General features: G+C 41.1%; 1 protein-coding gene across 1 annotated transcript in view; it reads right to left on the bottom strand.

Moving 5' to 3' along the window:
- The window catches only part of CREBBP (CREB binding lysine acetyltransferase), a 97,236-nt gene that overhangs the window by 28,982 nt on the left and 42,108 nt on the right, over positions 1-26,146 (bottom strand). The window contains exons 4-16 of the mRNA XM_082490367.1: positions 21,342-21,591; positions 20,695-20,808; positions 13,456-13,698; positions 12,740-12,839; positions 10,848-10,994; positions 10,356-10,473; positions 7,471-7,663; positions 7,283-7,336; positions 5,921-6,045; positions 5,075-5,263; positions 3,173-3,589; positions 2,355-2,534; positions 1,939-2,125 (exon numbers count right to left, since the gene is read on the bottom strand). Of these exons, the coding sequence (XP_082346493.1) occupies positions 1,939-2,125; positions 2,355-2,534; positions 3,173-3,589; positions 5,075-5,263; positions 5,921-6,045; positions 7,283-7,336; positions 7,471-7,663; positions 10,356-10,473; positions 10,848-10,994; positions 12,740-12,839; positions 13,456-13,698; positions 20,695-20,808; positions 21,342-21,591 (2,317 nt within the window). The remainder of the gene's footprint in view (positions 1-1,938; positions 2,126-2,354; positions 2,535-3,172; positions 3,590-5,074; positions 5,264-5,920; positions 6,046-7,282; positions 7,337-7,470; positions 7,664-10,355; positions 10,474-10,847; positions 10,995-12,739; positions 12,840-13,455; positions 13,699-20,694; positions 20,809-21,341; positions 21,592-26,146) is intronic.

The following is a 26,146-nucleotide window of genomic DNA, read 5'->3' as shown; positions in this document are numbered from 1 at the left end:
TACCCAGAAAAACTCTCCTTTAGGGTCCAGATGAATCTTTTCGAATAGTAAGGTATCAGGCTACAACTCGCTAAGTTATCTTATAGCATACACGCTCCAGGACACTCCCAACTGCGAGCCTGCCTCTTCGCAGCCACGTCCCAGGTTACTGTGGGGTGCACCGCAGGAAACTGGCCGTCATGGGAAGAAGGAAGAGTTTCCAATACTTCTGTAACCCATGAAAAACTCCAGATGAGTCTCATGAGTAGTTTTAAAATATCATATAACCCTTAAGCACACTTCACAGTATTTGCTCTCGAATACCTCTTGGTCTATCTAGCATTTTAAGACAAACGCTCTATTAAGTTGAACAAACAACTTGGTGAGAAAATGTCACTATTTAACATTGTATATGCTGTTGTACCTGCCCGTGCTGCACATGTATTATACTGTACAGTTACGTAGTGACAATATTTCTAAGATAAAATTGTGTTACTAAATGAGGTATTGGAAATAGGCAGTAACCCAGACTGAATCGGCAGAATGACAGCGCAGCTCTTCCACAGACTAATTCTGCAAGAACATTCCTCTTTCAACCACTCGCTTCGATTTATTTGCGAGCACACTCCTTCTAACAAGCAGCAACGACTCTTTGCACTGTGAATATAACTGGTTTATAAACGCTAATAATAATAAGCTTTCCACTCCCTATGTTACGTTTTGTTCGAAGAGGGCTCTGCGCGTTAGTGCTGCAGCGCACTCGTTTGGCTGGCCCACTGCGCTACAAACTGAAAATATCATCTACAGGAAAATGTGTTTCGTAATGTTTTATTAGAAAAAAGATTACGTTTAGTAATTAAATGGAACCCAAGGCATATAAGAGATCAAGATTCAAGCTGCACAAACTTTTAAAACTTTACGATTTCTTGATCGCATTCTGGAAAGCATGCGCCCATAATCTTCTCCTAATGTAGTTATATGCAGGTTCCTTTGCAAGGGAAGAAAAAAAAAAAAAAAAGTAATGAAATACATCATCACTTTCCTTTTTTTGTCATTTTCGGCATGTTGAAAGCTTACCTTTGGTCAAAACCTAAAAACTAACCACAGGAAACGTTATCTCATGAAACAGGATACTAAGAGACAGAGGTCTCTATAAACAGTTAAGGTTTTTGAGTCCAAAAGCTTATCTTGCATGCTCCCATAAGGCCTGTGCTACCAATGGAGTTATTTCTCCCCGCCTGTTCTCTTTAAGAATGTTATTTGTTTATTTCTTACTAACCCAAGGCATGTGATCCTTTATGTAAGTCCATTCAAGACCTGCAACGCCATCAAGTTTGCTTTTGGAAAAATATACAGTATACAGACACTGTCACACCTGAATCTACGCTAACACTGTAGATTAATTTAAGAGATTACTGATCTAACTATTTCTGAGGAGAAAGCTTTCAAATGAACACTACACTGAAAACTACACAGCAGCGGACCAGCCTTGGAGAACACAGATGCAGGGGATGAGTACAAGCACCTGATTCCCAGAGCAGTGAAGGCTAAATCTCAGTATGAAGTCGGAAAAGCAAAGCAATGGATATTCTCGGTTACCGAGAGCACTCTACTTACACTAAGCTCCCTTGACAGGGCACTGGCCAAGATGTACAGGGAGACATTTAGGTATATAATTTCTCCAGCAATCACTGCCTTACTGCCTTGGTCCTTCTGGGCAGAAACTGGAAGACGACTGCTGGGATCAAGACCACACTGACATGCTTTTCTCGCCTGTGATTCATGTAACGTTAAAAGAATGCTACTTTCAAAAATAAATTACACAAAGTATGGATCTCTGCAAGCTCCATGTGCTGGAATACGTGTGCAAAACAGACCTCCCAGCAGGAACTGAGACTGGGGAAAACAAATGCTAGTAAAACAAAAGTACACAAGAAAAACTCAGGGCAATACACGTACTTTTTTTGCGGGGCTGAGATGGCGATGTGGATTGTGAGGTGGTTCCATTAGTGCCGCTCTCCTCTTCCTCTTTAGCATCTACTTTTATTTCAGGCTTCTTTTCTTCTATTTCCATTGGCTCCTGTTTCAGTTCTGTTCCATCTGTTTCTTCTTTTGTTTGTGAAGATCCTTGTAAATCCTCCTCCACCTTAAGAAAGGATGCAACGAGGTGTACTATTACATCCATGACCCAAACTTGAGTCATCAAAATACTAGTTTGAGATTGTCAAAGCACTCTCCGTCCATGGCTTTCCTCGGGACAGTTACTTTCCAGTAACTACCCTCCTCTCGCCCCTTAGCTCACCAATTCAGACACATCATTAAGTGCTTTTATATCTATCACTGCTTTCAGTTAAGCTGTATAGAATCTCATTTACCTCAGTCTTAGCTTCCACTTGTGTCTCACTAGTCTCTGGCTCAGTTTCTTCAGTTTTAACTTCTGATTTGCTTTCTAGCATTGGTGCATCTGGTCCTAGTTGCTGGGAATTCGTATCAGCACTAGCAACTGAGGCAGGGGTGGGGACCCTGTTATCAATACTAGCTGCTGCCTGGGATAGCTGTTGTAAAAACAGTACAAAAGAAAGACACTGCATATATAGAAATATTTTCCTTTACTAAAAATGAACAGCACAAAAGAGACATGAGATGATATTCTAAAACAGTGCAGAACATGGATACAGGAGCTCACTGTAGCCAAGTTTCTATATAACACATTTAATAACTCTGCTTTACAGAGGAGAAGCCAAGGAAGAATTCTGCCCCAAAGAGGCTTCCTTTACAGAGAAAACACCTGCCCAATAAAACACTGTACATTCCTTAACATGTGCATTCATCCTGTCTAAAGCTTAAAAGAAAAAATTTGTGCAAGTTTCATGATCAAAGACGACCGATTCTGATTAAGGCCAAATACAGTATTAGGCCTGTAATGCCTCATCTTTCTGCACACTGCTGCCATTTTTACTTCAAGCAGTTCAAAGTCATTCAATACGCCCCCCTCCTTCAAACAGCGCTGAGAACATCTGAACACACGCGTACACACACATTTTTACACATCTCTATAACAAACCCTTTGGTCTAAAGTAGAAGCTACCATTGACAACTATGGGCTCTATACGTTCACGACATGGTGCGACACACAGGGAGAGCTCTTGTGGAATGCCATGACACGTGAAAAATGCAACTAGCTGGTACTTACTGGAGTGCCAGGTGGCTGTGCCTGCACGGATGTTGGCTGTTGCTGAGATGGCTGTGGGGTTGGCACAGACTGGGGTTGAACTGGGGTCTGAGGTTGCGGTGTGACTTGAGCCTGTGCTGCAGTCTGCCCCGTAGGTGTGCTTTGTGTCTGTGTGGCGTTTGGAACAGAACCCGGTGTTGGTGTTGGTGTTTGTCCTGAAGATGAGACCGGTGTCGATGGCTGAGTGGGTGCTGCCGGCTGAGGAGGAGTCATTCCAGTTGGCGTTTGGTGCTGAATAGGTGGCATCCCAGCAGCAGTGGACACAGGGGGTGTAGTCTGATGTAGAGGTGGCTGGGTCACTGGTGGACACGGCAACTGCCCACTCTGCGGTCCTAGCATGTTCATGGAGTTGGGAAGAGCAGCACTGGGAACCTGCCCCTGCTAGAGAAAGAGACTGTCTTACAGACATGTGACTCCTAAAACTCGGAATCACACTTAGCCTTTAAATCACAGCACTGCAGTCTTCTCTAACAGAATACTGTAAGTCTAAACACCAGATCAACTATAAACAAATGTTGCTATTGCAAATGACTATGCTCTGATTTCTCTCATCGTTTTCATCAGCTCTTAGTCAAAGACCTTGCTCCTAGACCCCACGTGCATGTGCCATGCAAGTCTTTTTATATTAATTCTACTGGCACAGAGACGGAATCCTCACAATCTCTGAGTAACGCAGAAACCCACAGGCAAACAATATCTAAATCGTGCCATTAGCTGGGCAAAGGTCAGACTTCGCATACAAAACGGTTTCGAGCAAATACACATTTAGGCTTGGACTCCAATGCAGTCCTGCTTTAGAAGACAGTTCAGCACATCTAATACCTGCCCCACTGCACAGTGCAAGACTTAAGAGGGTTTTTTTGTTTTCTTTCTTTTTTTTTTTAATTTTTAAATTCTAATTAGACTACTCCAGGTGCTTAAGAAAATTGTGGATTTGTTTTTCAGAGCAGCAACAATAGAGTATTCTGGATGTGCATAGACTTTTAAACTATACATTTCACTAAAGACTGCATCAGATCACTAGTGCTAAAAAAAGAATACTCTATCCTCAGATGTACCTCTTACTCATAGAAAGCTAAATCAATTAACAGTTTCCTGCAGATGAGGTTTCAAATTTAAAACATCCTTCTATATTGCCTGTACATAGTCAGTTTTATAGAACTACGTGCATTAGGCAAAAACGTTTACCACAAAGGCGGTGTAACAATTGAGCCAGGGCCCAAAAAATTGTAGATGCTCCATCCTGAACGTACTCTAAACTTGACTCAGAGCCCTTCATAACCTGATCTAAGTTATCTCTCATTTGAGGATGGACTAGAGAACTCTGGAGGTCTCAAGTAACCCAAATTACTTGGACTCTGAGTTAAAAAACAAACCTCTCCCTGTAGAAAAGCATATACTTCATAAGCACAGCTGCTACTTCACTGACCACTACAGTAACAAAAAAACGTTACAGAAAAACAATTTCCTTTTCAGTAGAGTGGTTAAAAGAAACTTTTAAAGGTCTTCCCCAGCCACTTTATCGTAACTCTTGATTTAAAGTTAGCCACTAAGTTCCACACAAAGTCAAAAGCATAGGCTCATAAGCATCCCATAAACTAACTTCTGATATTCCCCCTAAAATTCTTATCAGCATGCATTTTTATTTTAGATTTTAAATCAGGGGTTACAGGGCATTGCCGCCCAGTTAGCATACGTAGCTAGGTTACAGGAGAGCTTATGAAGAATGTAGATGTAACCCAGGATCCCTCAAAGTCAGAGGTGACTACAATCAGCAAAGGATATATAAACAAACAAAACATAAATAAATGAGAACAAAATAATTAAGAGTAAATAACTCAAGCATTGGAAAATAGATATTACCTGTGCCACCCCCGCCTGGGCTGTTGATTGACCCATGCCCACATTGTTTACATTCATAGCCCCAGTGGATGCTGGAAACTGATTCTGGGGCAGGAACTGGTTCTGGGTAGGAGCCTGACCCATCATGTTGTTGGAATGAGCTCCCATCATGTTCTGCGGCTGAGGCATTCGGGAGGGAGACATTGCCATCTAAAAATCAACACCCAAATTAAACATATTGCCATTTATTATTGTGCAGCAAGACAAAGGAAAACACCCTCAACGTAATTGGCCAAAAGATAGGACAAAAAAAATAAAAGGAAAACTGTCTTCAGTAAACCAAATGGAAGTGGGCATACGCATAGAACTTTAGCATTTGTTCCACAGTATTCATGAGGAAGTTATTTTTAGACAGGGAATATTTAAAACTCTAAGAGTGTTAAAGCTCCATTTTGTTCTCTGAGCTAATGGAGATAATTCAGGGAAACTGAAAATATTTCTGTTTTTCTAAAGAATACAAACATGTTTTCATGGAGGAATAAAGGAGGTATACATTCTGCAGACACAGTTTCTGAAAGAACTATGCTCCTTCCACAGACTGTTGCAGATTATTGCATCTCTGGCATCTACCTCTCTAAAGTTTTTTGTTTGTGTTTTTTTTTTTTTTTATTATTATTATTATTAAAAAACCCTGTAAATACTGAAAACAAACGCCTCAATAAAAGCCTGACAGGCTCGGTATGTTTCCATGAAATTATCCTACAATTTACAGTATTACGCTATGACATGGCCTTTTCAGAACAGCCTTAACGCTGCTACACGTAACCAACTAATTTTGAGAAGAACTTGGTAACAAGAAGTACGAACCGCAGGAACAGCGCCCATGTTGTTCATTTGTACAGGGTGGTTCATTGGAGAAGCTGCACGGGGTCCCATGGGTGCTTGTGGCATCTGTACATTCCCTATGGACATGGGGTTAAACTGATTCATTCCTGCAAATGCACCCCCAAAACAACTCATTAGGAACAAGTCATCAGAATTTATGTATGTATACTCTACTATAAAATTAACATTTATTATGACTAAAGTTTGACTGCCCCACACCTCATCTTTTTCTTTTAACTTTGTTCTAATTACTTGGCTTAAGAGACAAATCAGGATGCAAATCTTTAGGGGGATACCAGTTAGGGTGAAATATAGCTTTTGGTGTCTTAAAAAAAAAGGCAAGCAAAAGATGCAGAGTTTGGATGATCTGCAAAGACAGGATGCTATTTGTAAGTAATACCTTGGGATGGTTTCTTAAAATCAGGCATTTGCTTTGAAACAGCAAGGTCTTATTCAGGCCCCACTGAAATGGCTGAAGTAAATGTGAAAAAATACATATTGTATATATGAAGGCAATGCCTAGCCTCAAATCAGGACAAAATCTAGCAATATGCTTAAACAGATGCTGTACTTTTTATACAAAACATTTAACCCCTCCAAAAACCCCAAATTTGTCTAACAGGAATAAAGGTGTAAATAAATAATTATGGAGCCATACTGGCTATCAACTGTTTCTCCTATTGAAATGAATTTTAAAAGGATTTAACTTCTCAAGGACATCTCAACACAAGTTTCAACTTACTACTAACTCTGAACCAAGAAATAAAAGAATTGGGGAAACTTTTTGGAAGAAGCTCAAGTACCTAGAAGTCATGGCTTTTTATTTTTCAGAAAAAAACCCACCCATGAGCCCACAGCAACCTACATCAGTGATAGCAAGCCATCAGTGCTACGAACAAGCTACCAGGCTTTTTTGGATGCATTTTGCATCAGAAACCAAGAAAGGATACCATTAGTTATACAGATTCTAGGATTAATGTGCTAAGTTTCCAGCTACAGGTGTATTTTTGGCTCATTAACTGGTGAAAACACGCCAACATCCTCCCCCCTGCCACTACAGTGTTTAGATTATCCACAGTATTCTTGCTTGCGCTCGCCTCTTTTTGAAAGGACTGAATTACTTCCCAACTGCTAACAAAGTACTGGGTACATGGAGCAGTCCTTCAGACAAGACTGCACTGAGACAGCTCCTGCCACAGAGCAACAACAAAGAACGATGCTGAAAAAAGGGAGACCCAGTAGTTCCCCCCACCCCAACTCCAAAAGAAAAACAGAAGATCAGCTTTTCCCCCTAACAATTGTTTTGAACCCACAAATTGCAATTAGAGAGGAAAACATAGATACCTTGAGACACCTGCATACGACTTATAGGCACAGTTGGCATGGACATAGGCCCATCTGCAACACAACAGAAGAATGGTCAGCAAAAACCACTTTAAAATACGAACTCGAGATTAGCGCGAGTGCCCAAGGGCACAGACAGGGCAGAGCTACAGCTGAAGTGCAGAAGTACCTCTGGGAGAAGTACTTACTGGGCGGCCTGACGGGCTGTGCCTGGCCCATGGCAGCAGCCACCTGTGGGATACCAGGGGGCTGAGGTCCTGGGGTCTGTAAGGCTGGCTGGTTCCCCAACATCCCTTGTTTATGGAGACGAGATCTCCGTTTCTCTTCTAGCTCCTTTTGGATCTTATAGATTTTCTCTGCTAATAAATGATAGTATTCATCCTGAAAGAGTAAAAGAAAATAGTGTCAACTATAAGGAAGCAGCAGCAGAACTCACGTAGTCTATGAGAATACCATCACCTGTTTTGTTGTTTGTTTGGTTTTTTTTTTTAAAACGTATACACCTGCCTATTTGAAAAAGAAGTATTTAAATTGAGAAAGTCTCATCGCTGCTTTAATGCAGAAAAGGAAAAACAAAGCTTCCAGAAAACACATGAGACGTGGCTTTATGGCTATCCTTCATATCCACCCTGAGGAGATTAGTAGACAAAGGAGAAGACTGTAGGTTCCCTGATGCTTCAACAAAAATCAGGAAGCTGTGATTTAGTTTCTAAGTGTTTGTGATTTTTAAATGTTATTTTCATAATAAACATTTCCACTAATCCACAGACAAAAGAAAAAGATGTGCCCAGCAACACAGTTATGCTGAATAAACTTCAGGCGACAGATGTTGAGGACAGATCAATTTTTACTTAAAGAAAGGAACCACTCTTTTCCTAAAGAGTCTGACTACCGACAGTCATTGGAGGGAATAAACAAAAACAGACAAAAACCCAAAGGAATGGAGGAAATCAGTGAAAAATAGTCCACAGGCACAGATAACTAAACACTACATCTGTAGAAGATGAAAAATCCATTTTACTCAATCCACATTGACAACAGATCAAATAAGATAGTCACAGTGCACAGCGAGGTAGACAATTTTGCTTGTCAGAAATTGCTGGACACTCATCTGCCAAGTGCATGAGATTACGTACCTGTTAAAGGCAAAAAGTCCCCACAAACCCTCAAGACTACATTTCTTTTGTGGGGTCACCTATGCTCTTAAAACCCAGTGTTACATGGAGCAAAGGTTGAGTGATGCTTGTCCCACAATTTTGTCTTCATCCATTTTCCATCAAAACTAAAATTTGTTATTACAGTAAGATTGAGTTCATTTCAGCAAACTAATATGAAATAGGTGTTCTTCACCAGCCTTATTAAGAAAGTCCAGTAGCCTTATTAAGAAAGTCCAGTGTTGCAATGTAAAGCGTTGGTTTTAGGTCACTTCCCTCCTCCAAACATATCAAAAATCCACCAGTGCAGACACTTTCTACCATTCAATTTAAAAGCGCTACAGCCCCTTCCCCTCTCCTGCTCCAGACACTTCACCTAGAACTTCCTACTTTTAAATTTAATATCATGCTACTTTCACACTGCAAAGATTCCTGAAAAGGGATGCATTCAAAAGGAGCACCTACTACTAAACCAGTGTCAAACTGTTTACAGTGATGCCTCATACTACTCTGGTTTTCAATGTCAAAATAGAATGGATGCTACTCAAAAAGAAGGATGCAATTCCACACGGCATCGTTAATACATCCAAAACTACTCCCTTCTTCCAAGTTTGTGGCTTGAAGCCAAATACGATAGATGAATTCCCATAAAAGAGACTTTTGGCAATGAGGCTCTAACAGCTGTTTTAAAGGGTGAAGAGAAGATACTTTTGGGTATTTGCCTGGCATAGAGGTCAGAAGACATTTAATTTTATAACCAGAATTCTACTATGCTTATCTTTACTAAGAAGGTATTTAGATATCTATGAAATCCTCGTTATCTATCAAGTTGTCCTCTAAAGCCGTGAGGGTGATCAAGGGTGACTTCACACTAGTCTTCCTTGCTAAACAACCTGCCGGTAGCCACAAGGAGAATATGATAGTCACTGACCAACGCTGACACAGCAGCAGCATTACAGGTATGGCCACTGCCTATCTACCTCTAGCAAATAAAACCTGTACATCTTCAGTTCTTCTGAGAGATTGTCTGAGAGGGGCAGACTAAGTGTCACTGTCTTACTGCATGATCAGCACCTGAAATGCCACTAACTACTCTCTTTAGATACTCTTACCTTATTTAAGAAACGACCTCAAGATTCTGATGAGATAAGCTCTCATTAGCTATTACTACTGGTGCTACTAACATTGTCTTTACCTAACGAAAACTTTCACGGAGTGGTTCCTTTAGGGCAGAATTACCAGTGTTGTAATGAAACAGTATCCTTGGCACGTCAGTCAACAGGGGTTTTCTCCCTCTGAGTAAGAGATGTGAACTGACACCTCTTTGCAGACAGAGCAAAAATCATGAACAAGAACAGGAATTTCATCTTGTTTCCCATGCACAAGGACAAACGCAGGCAAACTGACTGTTGAGACGTGAAACAGCTATGTGTCTCAGCCAAATCCCTCTCGGCGCTGCCGAGTAGAGGAGAAAGAGTTCCAACAGTGCAGGTAAGAAAGGTAAGCGGTGTAACAGGACTGAGTCCTAGAGAAAACCTCCAACGGTAGAGAGGCATTAAGAAAGTCTGAAAACTACTATTTACACTGACTTCCAGAAAGGAGAAAGTCAGCAAGGGAAACCTCAAGAACTGCAAGCTGTGCTCCAATCTCCAACGCGTATCAACCACGCTTTCAGGAGGAATGCAAATAGGGCTGGCACGATGTTGTCTAGTTTTCACGGAGCTGAGGGAGGTGAATTAGCTTGGAGTGACATTAATCAGACGGCTTGGGACTATACAAACACTGTCACAGAGAGCAAGCACAGCTTTCCTCATCAAGAGAACAGTGAAACGATTCTCTGTGGTTTTCATTATGGTTATAAGATTTGTGATACTACTGTTCCTGAACATATATGGAATATCCGTCCTGAAGCAACATACCCTACTGTTAGCAGATTCATACATATCTCCTTCCACTTTCCTGGCATAAGCCACCAAATTCTCCATGCGGCGATCCTTCAGTGCTGCCGGATCAGGAGTGGGGAAGATGGCTTGGACACTACAAGAAAGAAGAAAGGATAAAAGAAAAATTCTTCAGAGAAAGTATTATAATATCTGTTGCACGACTCCCTACAAGATTAAAGCAAATTCAACGACAAAAAAAGGTGAGGTTTGACAGTCTAAATACTTGTTTACAACAGCAGAGCAAATTTACTAGCAATATAAACTTATTTCATGGCCATTCCTTAACGAGCACAAAGAACGGACTGAAGAGGAAGGTTAAAGGTAACAGCTCATCCTCTGTGGCGCAGGGTCACAGAACTACTACTGGTAACTTTCTCATCAACAACTTTTCAGCTTAGTAGTAGAACCACAGTATTGAAATTCTTTAAAAACATTCAGGAAAAATAGGCTGTCTTGGTGAATACTTACAGTTTATGCACTAAATGATTGCGCAGGTCCTGAGTGACATGTTCATGCCATGCTTTCCTTACCCCGGTACTAGAAGGAGGTGCAGCTGTTGGCATTGAGCTGAGGTTTCCAACATTGCCAGAATTTGTGCCATCATTCATTAGCGGGCTAAAATAAAAAGAAAAGGGGACTGCTACAGTACAGAATGTGGAGTTTTGTTGTACGTTTGATGCCTGAAGGCGTATTTAAGGAATTCCTTTCATCACTTCTAGCTACTGGGGAGCTAGAAGCTCCCCATTTCCCACTAGGGAGGTGATTTGAGCCAGCCAGCATGGCTTCACCAAGACCAACCTAGTGGCCTTCTATGATGGAGTGACTACATCAGTGGATAAGGGAAGAGCTACAGATGTCATCTATCTGGACTTCTGTAAGGCCTGACACGGTCCCCCACAACATCCTTCTCTCTAAATTGAAGAGATATGGATTTGATGCGTGGATTGTTTGGTGGATGAGGTATTGGTTGGACGATCACATCCAGAGGGTAGTGGTCAACAGTTCGATGTCCAGACGGACATTGGTGACAAGTGGTGTTCCTCAGGGGTCTGTATTGGGGCTAGTACTGTTTAGTATCTTCATCGGTGACATGGACAGTGGGATCGAGCACACCCTTAGCAAGTTTGTGGAGAACACCAAGCTGAGTGGTGTGACTGATGCACCTGAGGGATGGGATGCCATCCAGAGGGATCTGGACAAGCTTGTGAAGTGGGCCTGTGTGAACCTCATGAGGTTCAACACGGCCAAGCACAGGGTCCTGCACCTGGGTCAGGGCAACCCTTGGTATCAATACAGGCTGAGGATGAAGAGATGGAGAGCAGCCCTGCCAAGAAGGACTTGGGGGCACTGTGGGTGAACAGCTGGACATGAGCCAACAATGTGCTCTTGCAGCCCAGATGGCCAAGCATATCCTCAGCTGCATCCAAAGCAGCATGGCCAGCAGGTCAAGGGACATGACTCTACACCTCTACTCTGCTCTGGTGAGAGCCCCCTGCAGTACTGTATCCAGCTCGGGGGCCCTCAGCACAGGAGAGATGTCAACATGTTGGAGTGGATCAAGAGGAGGGCCACAAAAATGCTCTGAGGGCTGGAGCACCTCTCCTATGAGGACAGGCTGAGAGAGTTGGGGTCGTCAGCGTGGAGAAGAGAAGGCTCCGGGGAGACCTTATTGTGGCCTTTCAGTACTTACACGGGGCTTATAAAAAAGAAGGGGACAAACATTTTAGCAGGGCCTGTTGCGATAGGACAAGGGGTAATGGTTTTAAACTAAAGGAGAGTAGATTCAGGCTAGATACAAGGAAGACATTTTTTATGCTGATGGTGGTAAGACACTGGCCCAGGTTGCCCAGAGAGATGGTAGGTGTCCCATCCCTGGAAACATCCAAGGTCAGGTTGGATGGGGCTCTGAGCACCTGGTCTAGTGGAAGATGTCCCTGCTCATTGCATGGGGGTTGGACTAGATGGCCTTTAAAGGTCCCCTCCAACCCAAACTACTCTACGATTCAACAATTCTACTGCATCAAACATTCTCAAAGTGAAATTTTGCTATCAGCAAACTGCAACACCTACAGCAGAAAAGCTCAGGAGTTTGCAAGACATGGTATGAATGATAAAGAATCACAACTTAAAAATACAAAGTATTCTTCCTTTGGGAATTCATTTAAAACTACTGAATATTCTGAGGCTCTCTGGGGGAACAAAGTGGTAGATACAGCATTAAAATAGGACAGAGCGTAGCTATAGATGTGACTGATCATTTCCATGCCAATACAATTAGTTTTTAAAGCATGCTCTTTATTTACATTCATAAGCATGTAAATAAATGTTTAATTGAGCAAGAATGAAAATGCGTGCATTACTTATTTGTCCCAAGGGATGTTGGAAGAGCAGTTTCAGAAATTAGACTAGCTTGCTGGTCTGTTGTTATTCCTCCTGCGGGAAGGTTCATCTGGTTGGCTCCTTTGGGACAAAATTAAACATCATTGGTACCCTGTTCACAATTTTGACAATAACATGGCAAAACTACACTTTACTGACCCAACTGGTTAACGAAAGAAACAGCGTAACAGATAAGTACTTCTATGGCAATATCTGCTGTGGTACATATACACAGCTACTTATGGAATCAAGTTTTTTTCTACAAAAAGTAATCTATTAAAATTTAAAATTCAAAACCTCTTAACATTAGTTCAGTAAGCTAAAAAGATGATAATACTAACAATTAAGTTCCAGCAAGAAACGAGCATTTGAGACAGAATTGTCTGCTTGAACAGGTGAAATACTGAAACCAAAATCCTTCAGCAATTCTGTCCAATCACCTCAGAGAGCAATAAGCTATGGACTATATTTTAAAAGAAAAGAAAACAACTGCTATTTGGCAGAAGCAATAAATTCAAAGCTTTCTAAAAGTCAAATGTAAATGAATGGCAGTGTTCATAAATAGTACAATTTTAAGTTATTAATCAACAGGATCAGAAAGCCACTACTCTGGTCTAGTGAAACACTAGACTGTCCTAAAAATTTAACAGTTCAGTTTATATTAACACCTTCGTTTCTTGGTATTTTTTCCACCTACCCAATGCATTAATGGTCCTCATTTGCTGGTGAGCCTGAGGCTGTGCCGGCTGTTGGCCTTGTACCTGGGGCTGCAACTGTGTTTGAGGCTGGTTGCCATATGGCAGTCCAAGAGCAGCATAGGCTCGTTGCATGGAGCTGGGGTCAATCGGATTAGGATTAGTTAGCGATGGAGTATTCTGCTGGCCTGTGCCAACAGAACCGATGGAATTTTGGATTCCACCAGCTGGAGACCCTAGAAGGGCTATAAAAAAAGAAAGAATAAGAGAAAATTGAAAATCAATGAGTCCACACAAGAAAACAAATCATGCCAAGAATCAACAGAACATGCACATAGTTATATGGTATATATTTTTCTGCCAAAGGACAGAATGATGGGTACCCGAGATGCCAAGTGTGGAAACTCAGACTTTGATTCTACAGGACAGAAACCACCCTAGCAATTAATACATGCAGTCTAAAGAGAAGTGCTGTAAATTTCAGGCAGATAAGCCCATAATGACTGTAATATACATAAAGTATAGGCTCCAATATAAGGCTAAATAGGATTTTCATGCTTGGGACAGTAGACTAAAGGTGGGGGGAATTAATTCCTCTACTTCTTTCTTCCCATCAATCCCATTTTAGGTCAAAATATTTGGCTCCAGAACAGACATCCTGAGTTCAGCAGAAATACTGTGTCCTTGGACACAAAGGTAATAGTGAAGATCTGATGGTAGAAATTTTCATTCCGAGCAGTCACTAGATGAATCCTCTGAAGGCCAAATTACCCTAAAACCCAAGTTATTCAGAGATATGAAAAGCCCTGATGGGTTTCAGATTGTACTGACAAAATCTAAAATAATTTGAAGGGTCAGAAAGGCGATGAGCCTGCCACAGGTTTTGGTAAACAATTTAGATAATAATATTCAGGTATTAATTAACCTACATGATCACCACAACCAACCAATCTCTCTCACTGCATGAACGTATGGAAATTTCCATTGTAGACAGGAAATTAAAACAACAGGGAAAACTAGTTTTCACTAAACACAGATGTGAATAAAAAACTGCTTTCCCGTCCTTGTTTTAGCTGCCATTCTAAGCAATAGCACGTTCCATTGTGAATGACACATGGAGTATACCATTCACTACGGAGACACTGCATTTTGATAATCAAGACTCTGGTAGAAGTAATACTAATACATACTTCGCATTTTTTCCCCTCAAGTGATTAATGATGTAATGTACACTAGAAATTTCTGGGCTAAACATAGCAACAACAATAACTTTTAATACAGGAAAAAATAGTTGTTTTACTGAAATAGTTGGGAGACGCAGCCCCACAGAAAACAATTTTTTTCCCCCAAGGACAATCCACAGTATTTTCAACACTGGGTTCACCACGGAAATCAGGCTCACAGGTGCTTACACTCTGTGGATGCATTCACAGTAACTTGAACTTGCTGATTATTTCCAGGCAAGTTTAAAAACAAAGACAGAAGCTGACTGAGATCCTATCAGTTTCATTTAAGAGAAAAAAAAAAACAAACCAAAACACATTAAAGAGCAACTGTACAAATTTCTTGTTGGACTTGAATCACACAGTGTAAGAGAAGGAGGCCTTTACACTAGTGCAAACCAAAAAATAGGAAGTGTCTAGAGATGTTCAATAGCACAAAACTTATGGCACCCTGGAATTCAAACGGGTTCAGAGATTGTTGTGACAGCAAAGGATCGACTCACTAGGTAAAAAAATTCCAGCTTGTTAGAGAAAGAGGTTGGTATTTCTCCAGAAAAGTTACAACAAAAGAACCCCAGACTTTCACTGTGTGCTGTAAATCAGAAGTGGAGATGGGAGAATGACCCTGGAGATAGCAGAAGACTGACCACAGGTGATGCTGAAGGCTGGGAACAAGAAAAAGGCCATCCCACTGTGGGTAGCTAACTGTTTCACCATTCCTTGTGCTCTTCTGGGGAATAAAGCTGGCACTGATCTTCTGAGGCCTACGAGCTTGGCTTGAAGCTCACAGTGAAGCAAAGACAGAGCTTGGAGAAGTCAACCACCTCTCACCCATGGTTTTGGGCTGAGTTTTGGCAGTGGTATCAGTTACTATGAAGCACAAGTTCAGCCCTCATGTTAGAGCAGCTTTAGGAACCACAATCCAGCCAATTCTAGAGAAATCTACTTTGGCGAGATCAGATTTCCAGATCTCTTTTTCTGCCCCAGATAAAAGACTACGTATAAAATTTAGTTTGGGTATTTGTCAGAGCTCACAGTCTGAATGTCACTTTAAAAGTGACAAGATGGAAAGTGAGTCCATTCTAAACAGGAAAAAAACCCACTGTTTCTTCATAAAACTACTAACATTATCGTAAGTGGACAACATGCGGAGACCAGTATTTTGACTTGCAGTGGGAAGAGACTAATGATCTCCAAGAAGTTCCACACGTGTGTATGTACCTAGTCAAGCACGCAAAACTCAATGACGTTGGGAACAGCCTAATGCTCAAACTGAAGTATTCTTATTAGAGGACAGACTACGTTCATACAGCCAGCAGTACACTTCCAAAAAGGAAATGAGTGGCTCTGACTATTAGGTCTCAGCTTTTCAGTATTTTATAACTCAATTAATAGCATACTGTGCTGAGTATTTTCACAACATCGTGAATCTGATTTTGAAGGTTTTTTTTTTTTTGTCTGTTTGTTCATTGGTTTTATATTTATGCATGACATTATCTCAATCTGTCAAGCAAGAAGATGGAAGAAGAGAGTATTAAATTTCCATACTGGACAGATCAAGTGCAAATACAATATTTTCTGTGGCATATACCATAGGAAATCAAGTCCATTAAAATAAATGCAGCACTGAAACAAACAGGAGTTATCACATTAGACCAGCGCTACATGAAACAATGTCTACTGTGATATTTTATTTTTTTTTGTATTAACTGATGCTTTAGACATTGATGAGCTCATGACAGAAGCTACAAGGGTGAAGACAACTCTGTACAGGACTGTTTAGATTCTAAACGCTTTAAAGACAACTGAGGTCTGTACATCCCACTGTTACAAAGTCACATGTGTTTATGTATCTTAAGAATGAAAGTTCAAAAAAGCAGAAGTTAAGCAGCCCCAGAACTTCCTGAACAGCCATGATTAGGCCCTCTTGGGCATATGCATTAGGATGTAATCTAAATGATCAAACACCACCTTGTCTACAGGATTCCTCCTTCGGTGTGCAAAGTAGATAATGCTGCCTCAATGAAAACTGCACTCTTGTCTTCTAGAGGGGAACCCTTCTGCCCCTCCAGCTGATTAGAATTTATTTTAAACACAGACATCTTAATGCTATTTTAAGTACAAATGCCCAGCACTTCTCTAACCTGACCACCCCAATGAAAGCAACGTGTTAATCCATGTTTGGGAAGTCAGATTTAAATTCTTCATTTTGCTTCCAAATTGCATAATTGACACTAGGTCAGCAGTGTTCAAATGCAGCTCCTCGCTCTGCTCATTACATCCATTCTAGCTCAAAGTGACTGGAGCAAAAATTCTGCTGGTAACCTTGACTCACTTCAGCACAAGCCTGTCCTGCACCCAGAATCAGGCAGGCATAGAAAAGGTAAGTGTACACGAACATTTAATTAAAGGCTGTATCACCAATCAAATCACGGGGTAAGTAAAGAACTTAAGAACAACTTAAAGGTAGGAGGTGTCAGTATTAAACTTCACCACCAATGCCATTTTAATTTTTAAGTTAATCATTAAACTAAAAGCATTCACAGTATAGCATCCTATTAGTCAATGAATGGAACTTCTTAATCCGTGGGCCAACCATCTATCATGTGGCTCAGTGGAATAACTGATAGCTGGTAGGTCACCATTACGTATGATTTCCAGCACTTGAAAGCACAAGAGACACATTTGGTTTGTAGATTTTACAGCCAGTTACTGACAGTAAGACTTGAGCAAACTGGATTTCCTTGTGTCCTGGTTGTTACCGGAAACTGGCTCTTGTGAAGAAGTTGCTGCCTACTCTTTCTGAACACGTTTCCCTGCGTACCAATGCACTTCTTCCTTCTCTACAAAGGGTCAGGTCCCAAATGCTCTACATCCAGGTCTTCTTTCATTTTTCTGCCCACACTCAATAACCTACTTCCTCGGCCAGCTAGTACCTAGTCAAATCCCACACCCTTCCTCCCCAAGCCCACATACTCCTCAATTTCTGGCCCAGCCTTCTTGAAAATCAGGTTTTTAGACAAAGATTAGTGGTCTCAGATTTACTCTTTCTCAATCCAGCTTTTTCCTCACTGCATTTTATATGCAATTTTCCTACAAGGAAAAATACAGGGGAGTCTAGCTCCATGTTCACAACTCCATCTCCCAGTCTCACTCAACTGAACAGGGATCCCAAAGATTTTCTAGACTCTCCGGATCCAGGAAGGAAGCACATCAAGCATTGCGTGAGGATGGCCCAGGTTACAATAAACGGTGAGCACAGCACACTTATCACCACCTGTGGGGCTCCAAGGGGAAGCATAGCTGTTCGGTGGCACAACACGCACCCGCCCAGGCCAGCAACAGAAGAATTAAGCTCTAGCACGTTAACGACAAGGCAAATCTCCAGAAAAATAACTGTTTCAATAGAGCTATATAGCTGGGAAACGTATCAACAGCTGTTTGGCAAGAGTTTATAACCCAAATTGCGATGGGCTCAGCAGAGAGGAAGAAGTACTTCCTAACAAAAACAACCCTCTAACCCCAAAACATTTATACCAAATTTTAAGTCATTACTTCAAAACACAGGAGTCACTGGCCTATTCAAAAGAAAAGCTTAATATTTTAGCATGTCCAAAATAACTTTTTTTTTTTTCAGTTTCTTTCTACCCTCCCAGAGGTATAACACGGTGTAATACAGAAAGAGCCATGGGGAACAGAAAGTTTCAAACTTGTCCCAACATGTCCTGTTAACAAGTCATGTTACTATCAACAAATATAATAAAAGACAGTTCAGAATTACTTAAAAAAAAAAAAAAAAAAAACCACAACCAAAAAACCAAAACCAAACAACAAAACAAACCACTAAAACATGGAGTAGATACCTGTAGAGAAACAGCTCCATGGTAATAACCTAAAACTTCTTGCGGCACGAAGAGGGAATCCCCCAAGGAGTAGGAACAGATAGCGACAAAGAGCATATGAGCCACTGCGCGTGGGAAGGGTGGAAGCAAGCCACCGTATCGCAATGTTTCACAAGTGCTCAACTGCAGAACTTTCTAAAAGATTGGCACACTTTGAAGGAGTCCCTTGAAAGCCCAGCAGAGATATAACAGGACACGAAACAACAATGGTAAAACATGCGTGAGCACAGCAAGGACGATTCTAGGACTCAAGGTCATTAATGACCATTGCGTGGTCATTCATTCTGTAAGGACCACAGCCTCACAAAAGGAACGAGGGTCACTATACTAATCTCTTCTTCCCTTTCTAAATGTTCTCACCATATTCTGCCATATGCAGACCCCTTCTTCCCCCCAGTTTAGCAGACGCTATAATTACGTACTCCTAAGAGAGCCAACATTTTCTTCAAGTCTTAAACTAACCTAGCTTAGGCTAGCTTTCACCTGGTCAGGCACAGTGTTTTCAAATGCACATATTAATGTAAATCATTTCACAAATGTTTCTGAATGCCTAAAAGGGGGTATTCTTTTTAATATATCTAAACAAGTATTTTTAGTGTTCACTTTTTACCTTCAAACAAACCACAAGGTGTTACATGGATGAGTCAGAGACATAATCCAGAACAAAGAACCTTGCACCTCAGCATACTAACTGCAAATTTTCATGGCTACTGCCATTAGATTATTGATTAATTGAATAGAAGGAGTGTTCATATTTATCTCTCCAATAGAGCCGAACTCTACACTTATCCACTATAATTCTGTTGCATTCAAACAACATCCTATTTGATCCCATAATAAAACTATTTTTAAGGATTGTTCCTGTTGAAGTGCCTTCTCTTTTGACAAGTTGTATGGATGATGTAAAAACAAATACTGCACAAACTATTTTTCTACAGCAGCTTGTATTGAAAAATAACAATTCTGTTGTGCTAGATGTTGTTAGCACTTTGATAACAACTATGTAATAAGGATGTTATGCACAAATGGACCATGTCATATTAAAAGGCAAAGCTTTCAACACATTTCTTGAAGGCCAAACATAACTAATCACTTGCAACAAATTACTACTTTCAACACACAAGACATATCTGGTTTACCAAGGAGAAGTTTGGTAAAATGAAAACAAAATACTTACCTCCAGGTAGCTCTGTATTTACAAATTTTTGCAGTTTTGGAGGGAAAACACACCCTCCTGAAACTATGAGAGCATCCTCAATGGATAATTTGGACAGTCTTACCAGCTACTCTCTCCTCTACCTTAATGTCACCTAACCTGGGAGCTCTTCTCTACCCTCCAAAGTTTATTAGTGTTCCACACTGCAGTCTCAGCCTAAATGGAAACTAGCAGAATGCTTCCAACACATTTCAAACATAGAGGCTTTGCAAGTCCTCCAGCTATTTTCCACTTCTTAACCCTTATTTAAATATATTTAGGCATAACATTACTTAGACTTCTGGAACTGAGGCGTCTATGCTCTAAAATGTTCTACCTTGGCTTCTTTTCAAAGGATTTGATGAGAAGCAAGCCTACCAACTTAAGCTCCATATTTTCTGTTTCAGAGCAAGAGGGAAGAAATCCACTAGAAATTGCCTGTCCCCAAGCATCAGTAACAGCTATTACAAAAAACCAGGCACGGGCAAACCCACTCTGATTTGCAGAACTTCAGCTAGTCTATACCAGCATTAAATACACTTAATGATTAACACACCCAGACCAGACCTTTTTGTAGCTTTTATCTTCCCCAAAAGTCTCCCTACATCCACAGTTGCGTTATAACTGGAACCTACTGACCTACCTCACAATAAAACACCAGTTAGGAGTTGCCACGCCCTTTAAATACAGACGAGTGCTTGATCTGAGACTTTCCCTTTTTAATTATTGTGTATTTAAGTAACAAATTGCACTCAATGATTAGAAAAGAGAAATCACTAGTCTATTAATCCTTATACAAGATTATTAAACAGCTATTAAGTTTGTTGGGACACTGTCAAAGTTTATTCCTACATTGCGCGTTCGATCAACTTAATTTTAACAGTATAATTCCCTCGTGACAGCAGTAAAACAACTACTTACGTTGTTGATTTCTTTTGTCACTGGCGTTTTTCAAAGGAAGGCACACAGGACAGTCGTGCCGAGTACAATTCTTCCAGTGGGAGATGATTTGTCTCGAAGATGCACAATGAGCAACTGTAACAAGGAAAAGCAATAGAATTAAAGTCACTCATTGGTTAACTGGTTTTGAATTAACTAATCTCATTTTTTTGAGCAACTCTATTCTTTCTCCTTTACAAGCAATACTGTACATACAACTAAACACAGCTCAACGCAACTAAAATTTTTTTGGAACACATCGATAATGCCCTAATAAATGAAGGAAACCAGTACTAAAATCTAAAACAATGACACGGTGCATATTACACCCTCTTTATATGACAGAGGAGGTGAAAAAGACGCTTGCAAGGCTATATCGGTACTATCCTACTTCTAAAGGGCAAATATTGCGTTCTGTTTTCTAAACTGACAACTGTGAAGAGTTCCGAAATGAAAACCCGGCAAAGGTAATGAAAAAGGGAGCTGCTGTTTAATTAAAGAACCAGTTTTGGCACTCATTTGTGCCAGGTATAGGGATCTTCTTGACAAGAAGAGAAACGCCGCTGACAAATACATAAGAAACCTTACAAAGCTCGTTTGCAAGAGTAGCTTCAGCACCGTGCTCTCACCTTGACAGGCCTTCCCCGCTTGACAGTGTGTCATGTGGTTGAGGACGTTTTTCATGGTTCGACAGTGCGGGAGAGCACAGGCCCGCACCTCTCCGTTTGCTTGCTCGCGCCTCTGACATTTGTGAGCGTGAAGCAGCAAAACCAACTGCTGCTGGATCAGTTTGCGCTTCTCCGGATCTGCTGTTGGTCCAGTTGCCATTGCCTGCGTCGGTACGATCCCCACTTGTTGTACTTGGGTTTGCATCTGGGACTGAGAGAACAGAGAGTTTAGCATCACATTTGCAAGTCTCAATTATGATCTTAATCTGGTATAATAATTTGAGTATCACAAGACTATTCGCCAAGCGTTCTGCTATGACTAGCTACAAGGATTATTGCGTCAGCCTCTGTAGCATTCTCAAACATTTCTATTCTAACGTTGGAACAGCAAAAATGTACTGAGAGGTTCGTCTGTTCAGACATTTACAAACAATAGTTTAAGCAGTAAGACATCCAAAATCTTGTGTTTATTAGACAGATCATAATTCCAACAGGAATGAGCTCTTAACCACACTGGAGGTGGAATTCAAGTCTGTTCAGTATTGTATTTTCATATTATAGGTTTTACACACTTCAATCCTAGTTTCTTGTCCCCAACAGAAAGAGGAGTCCAATGGGAGAAAACAGTCAAAATTGTGACTGCCTCTGTATATCACAGTGAAAAACAGAACTGATTTTCCAAGCCTAAATTAGCCTTTCTTCTCACAAGTGAGTGCTGATATTCCTTTCATTGAGAAAATTTCCAAGGTAAGATGGATACAGTTTTCTCCCAGAAAGGGCCACCTAAATCTGGATTGTATTAGGTCTACCGAAGTGAACTAGAGTGAACTACAGGGTGATGCTAGGTTGTGTCAGCCCGTAAAATCCGCTGCTTTATTTCCAGCATCCATTCTTTATGGATACACACCTGTGCCAATGCCCGAGCCCTGTCTGACAGAGCCTGCGTACCCACAGAGATCTTCAGGCTAAGACACAGCTCATAACAGCGCAGAAAAGAAATAGCGTCCTTAACATACCATTTCTTCAGCACAGATTTAGAAGCTTTTCTAACCACCTTCTTGGACCTCTGAAGGGCAACAAATATAGAAACTCGATTTTCAAAATTAAACGCATCCACAGCCTGCAACAACTCCATGAGCAGGAGCAGATCCGGGACTGCAAAAATGCTTAAATCCCTGTGATTTGCAGCCTGAATTAATCTCATGGACAAACATGAAACTGTCCCAAGAATCACTTTGTAAATACAGGTTACCACAGAAAAGCTCACCAACTTCCAAGCTACCTAAGGAAAATCAGCCATTAAAAACACAAACAGAACATACGAAGAACAGGATTATACCGGGGAGTTCAGAGGAAACGGTTCAGTGCTGTCTACAAAGCTACTGACCAAAGCTCGCTAACTGCATTTAAGGAAAAATCACGCTTAAGTGACAAAATACATCACTTGTAACCTGCTCTGCTTTTGACCTTTGAGGAGGACTCCCCAGAAAATTCCACAACCTACAGACAGAGCACATAGCAGTAACCCCCCTTGTTTTCTCAGGTAAACAAAAGGTTCCCTGGCACAAGTTCTCACTACTCCAGCAGCATGCCTCGTCCTCAGATTTAAAACCTGATGTGCAGGTGGCAAAGAGCTAGCTTTTCTTCTGGAGAACAGAGCACACAAGATCAAGCAGAGAACAGAATGACTGGCGTTTGATGGAGGAGGTGGGAACTCTGTCACTCATAATGACTACAGTAAGTCTTAAACAACGGGGAATTGCTGCATCTGTTTGTCTTGAGCTCGCAAGAAAAAGAGCAATAAAAGGAAAGAGGGTGAAGGAAACCCATCCACTTATGCTCCCAGTGCAGGTAGCTGAAATTAAGTCTTCCACTTCTTCTGTGAACAAATCCACCAGAGCAGACAGGTTTTGCTGAAACAATTCTTGGGTCACAAATAGGAAACAATTAGTTCAGCCAATCTGCAGATAAATACAGAGACCATGCCAAAGAAAATCTTGTTGGAAACAATGCTTTCATCCCAGTCAAAGAATCGTTTCCCAAGTCAAAGTTTTCCTTTTGTTACTACCCTATCAGTTAACAGACATGACCACAGCTGTATCAGCACAGATGCCCTGACCCAAAAGGATTTCTTGAAGATCGAGTAACAAAAAAGCAGAATCACGGAATATCAGTAGTTAGAAGAACAAGCAGTCTCAGTCTGGATGAGTGTCTACAGCTGGGCACAAAAAAAGAACTCAGAATATTGCCTAAACTCTAAAGAGTTATGTTGGTCACTATTTCAACCTTGTAAAGTCCTCAACCTGGAAATATAACGAATGATCTTTCCACCACCTATCTTACGTTCAGGACTGCTGACTGTTCGAGGAAGTTGATCTCTTCCCTGTTAAGTTTGAATTTTAAGAACAGTGGTCTGCAGGACCAAAAACAAAGACATGCTCGTGCACTGCAGTCACATCAAAGGTGTGTAAATCCTCCACCAACCACAGAAACCATTCCTCTCCAGAACGAGCGGGAGGCTTCATGTTGCTTCACCAGAATGAGAGTTTTCTTGAAGCAGAAAATTCAGACACTTTTGCTCCCACAATTAAAATAAATGCTTCAAACATCAGATACACGAGGTAAAAAAAAAAGATAGTTTTGCTTCTCTTGTTACTTTACTGAGCTCCACCATAGAGAGAACAAACAGATCAGGGGTTGAAGGTCTGCTAAAACCTCTGACAGAGATGGTAGCTTCATTAACCAGTTTTCTAGTAACCCAGTAATACAACACTTCTATACTGTAAAGCAGCCATTAATACAATTTAAAATTATGGAAACTAGATATTCATACAGAAAAGACAGGTCTGCCCTGTCCCTATTCTGAAGGGAAAAAACTTCTGGGCAGCACAGATGCACAAGTATCTCATCTTCATGGACTTGGATGGACACAAAGTTCCCTGGAGGTTTTACTTTACTGAGATGACCAGTAATCCTCTATGTTTTGAAGTGTTTATATTCAAAACCACTCAACATTGTCTGTCAAGACCAAACACTATGTACCTTTTCTTATAAAAGCAGGCAACAGCTTCAATAGCACTGGTAATCTTTCAACAGGTAAACAGCCTAGCTGCCATATAGCATTAAGGTTTTAAAATATATTTCCACTTTTATAGTTTCTTTTTATTTCCATGTTCTTTCCTTCTCCCTGATAACAAAATACCACCTTCTGGAATCGCTGTATTAGGACAACTTAATCAACAGTGGATCTTAGTGAGGTAATTAAGAATCCACTGCCACAAAGGATTACTATTTTGACACAGTTGTTTGTTTTATAGGCCTTCCCTCACCCTAACAAGAAAGCAGGTAGCAATTCATACTTGGGGGTTTTCTCAGGCTGTTGACACCTTGGACTAGAAAAAGGATGTTATTTAATAGTGACAAGAGATTTCTAACATGTCATCCCCATGTGCATTTACATTGTGGGCACATCCAGTCTATCAATTAAGACTTTAACAAAACAACCCTTGCAGTATCTGCAGAGAGCAAAGTTGCATCCCACCGTCACTCATGCACGAGTACATAAGGCGAAACGCACCCAGACCTCCTCAGTTCCCCCTCAATCACAGGCTTAAAGTGTGATCGTAAGGGTCCCTTTCAGAGAAAGGATAGTGGGCTTAAAGTGGATATATGCGTGAACCGTAAATCTCAAAGAACACTCCTAATTAGCAACACTTCTATCTGAATTAAGTATTCACAGTGTGATCAACTCCAATGACGTACCCTGCACACTTACATTAAGATTGAATGAAGTCCTTCCTGCAAACAGGAATTGCAGGAATGCTCTAATAAGCATTGAACCAGCTCTGAACAGCCCAGGAAGCACCGTTCCATCACAAAACTGCAAGGAGAGCTCCAGCAGCAGCTATCTGGTGGCATCGAGGAAGGAGGTGTTTCTCAGTGCCGACACTTCAAGACCGCAGGCTTTCTCCAGTGACTACCAGAGCTTCACTGTGACAGCGACACAGAACCAGATTATACTTCTTGCAATTCACTCTGATATTCTCCACGTGGATGGTGGTTTCTCTGGTTCCATCAGCTACCGTGAACAGGCATGGTCTGAACAGCCTGGTCCTGTCCATACAGGAAGGATCCTTCTGCCACCAGGCATCTGAAGGTCTGCTTAGTCTTCCGAAGTCCATATACACACACAACATGCCGACATGAGTAGTACTACAAGCACCAGCACTTGCATTTGCGCCCAATAACCCTACAGTGCTGCTTTTTCTCATCCAAGTAGCAGAAGGAATCAGAATCTGAGTCTGTATGGTGGGCAGAAGACTTAAGAGAGAGGAAAAAAGCCTTCCTGAGCTGGACACAGCCTCAGAAGATGGTAATGCTCTCTGGACAGTGATTGACTTGAGTGGCAAGAAGTTATGTTAGCCTGTTAGTAGCACCAATCTGAGAGCTTGCAATGCAGCTACAAATGAGAAGAAAGGGAAGGCAATACTCTCCGGTCCCACATACAAAGCTGACACGATGCACAGTCTTAACATGAAGAATATGTTCAGAGCCCAAAATTTATTTCAAAGCTTTGGTATTAACATGGCTACAGGCAGAGTTTTCATGTCAAGAGTGAAGAGGAATATTTTCATCTTCCACTTACCACTATGGAGTATAACTTCCCCATCTGAAGCCAGTACTGGGGAGCGAGTCTCACAAGCCCATGGCAACCACAAAAGGCAAGACGGCTCCTGTGGTCATTCTACTGAAGGAACTTGAATAGT

Source organism: Vanellus vanellus (assembly GCF_965231255.1).
Source record: "Vanellus vanellus genome assembly, chromosome: 14".
NCBI classification, from domain to species: Eukaryota; Metazoa; Chordata; class Aves; order Charadriiformes; family Charadriidae; genus Vanellus; species Vanellus vanellus.
Note: the sequence above shows the minus strand (reverse complement) of the source record. Positions and strands in the feature narration are given on the sequence as shown.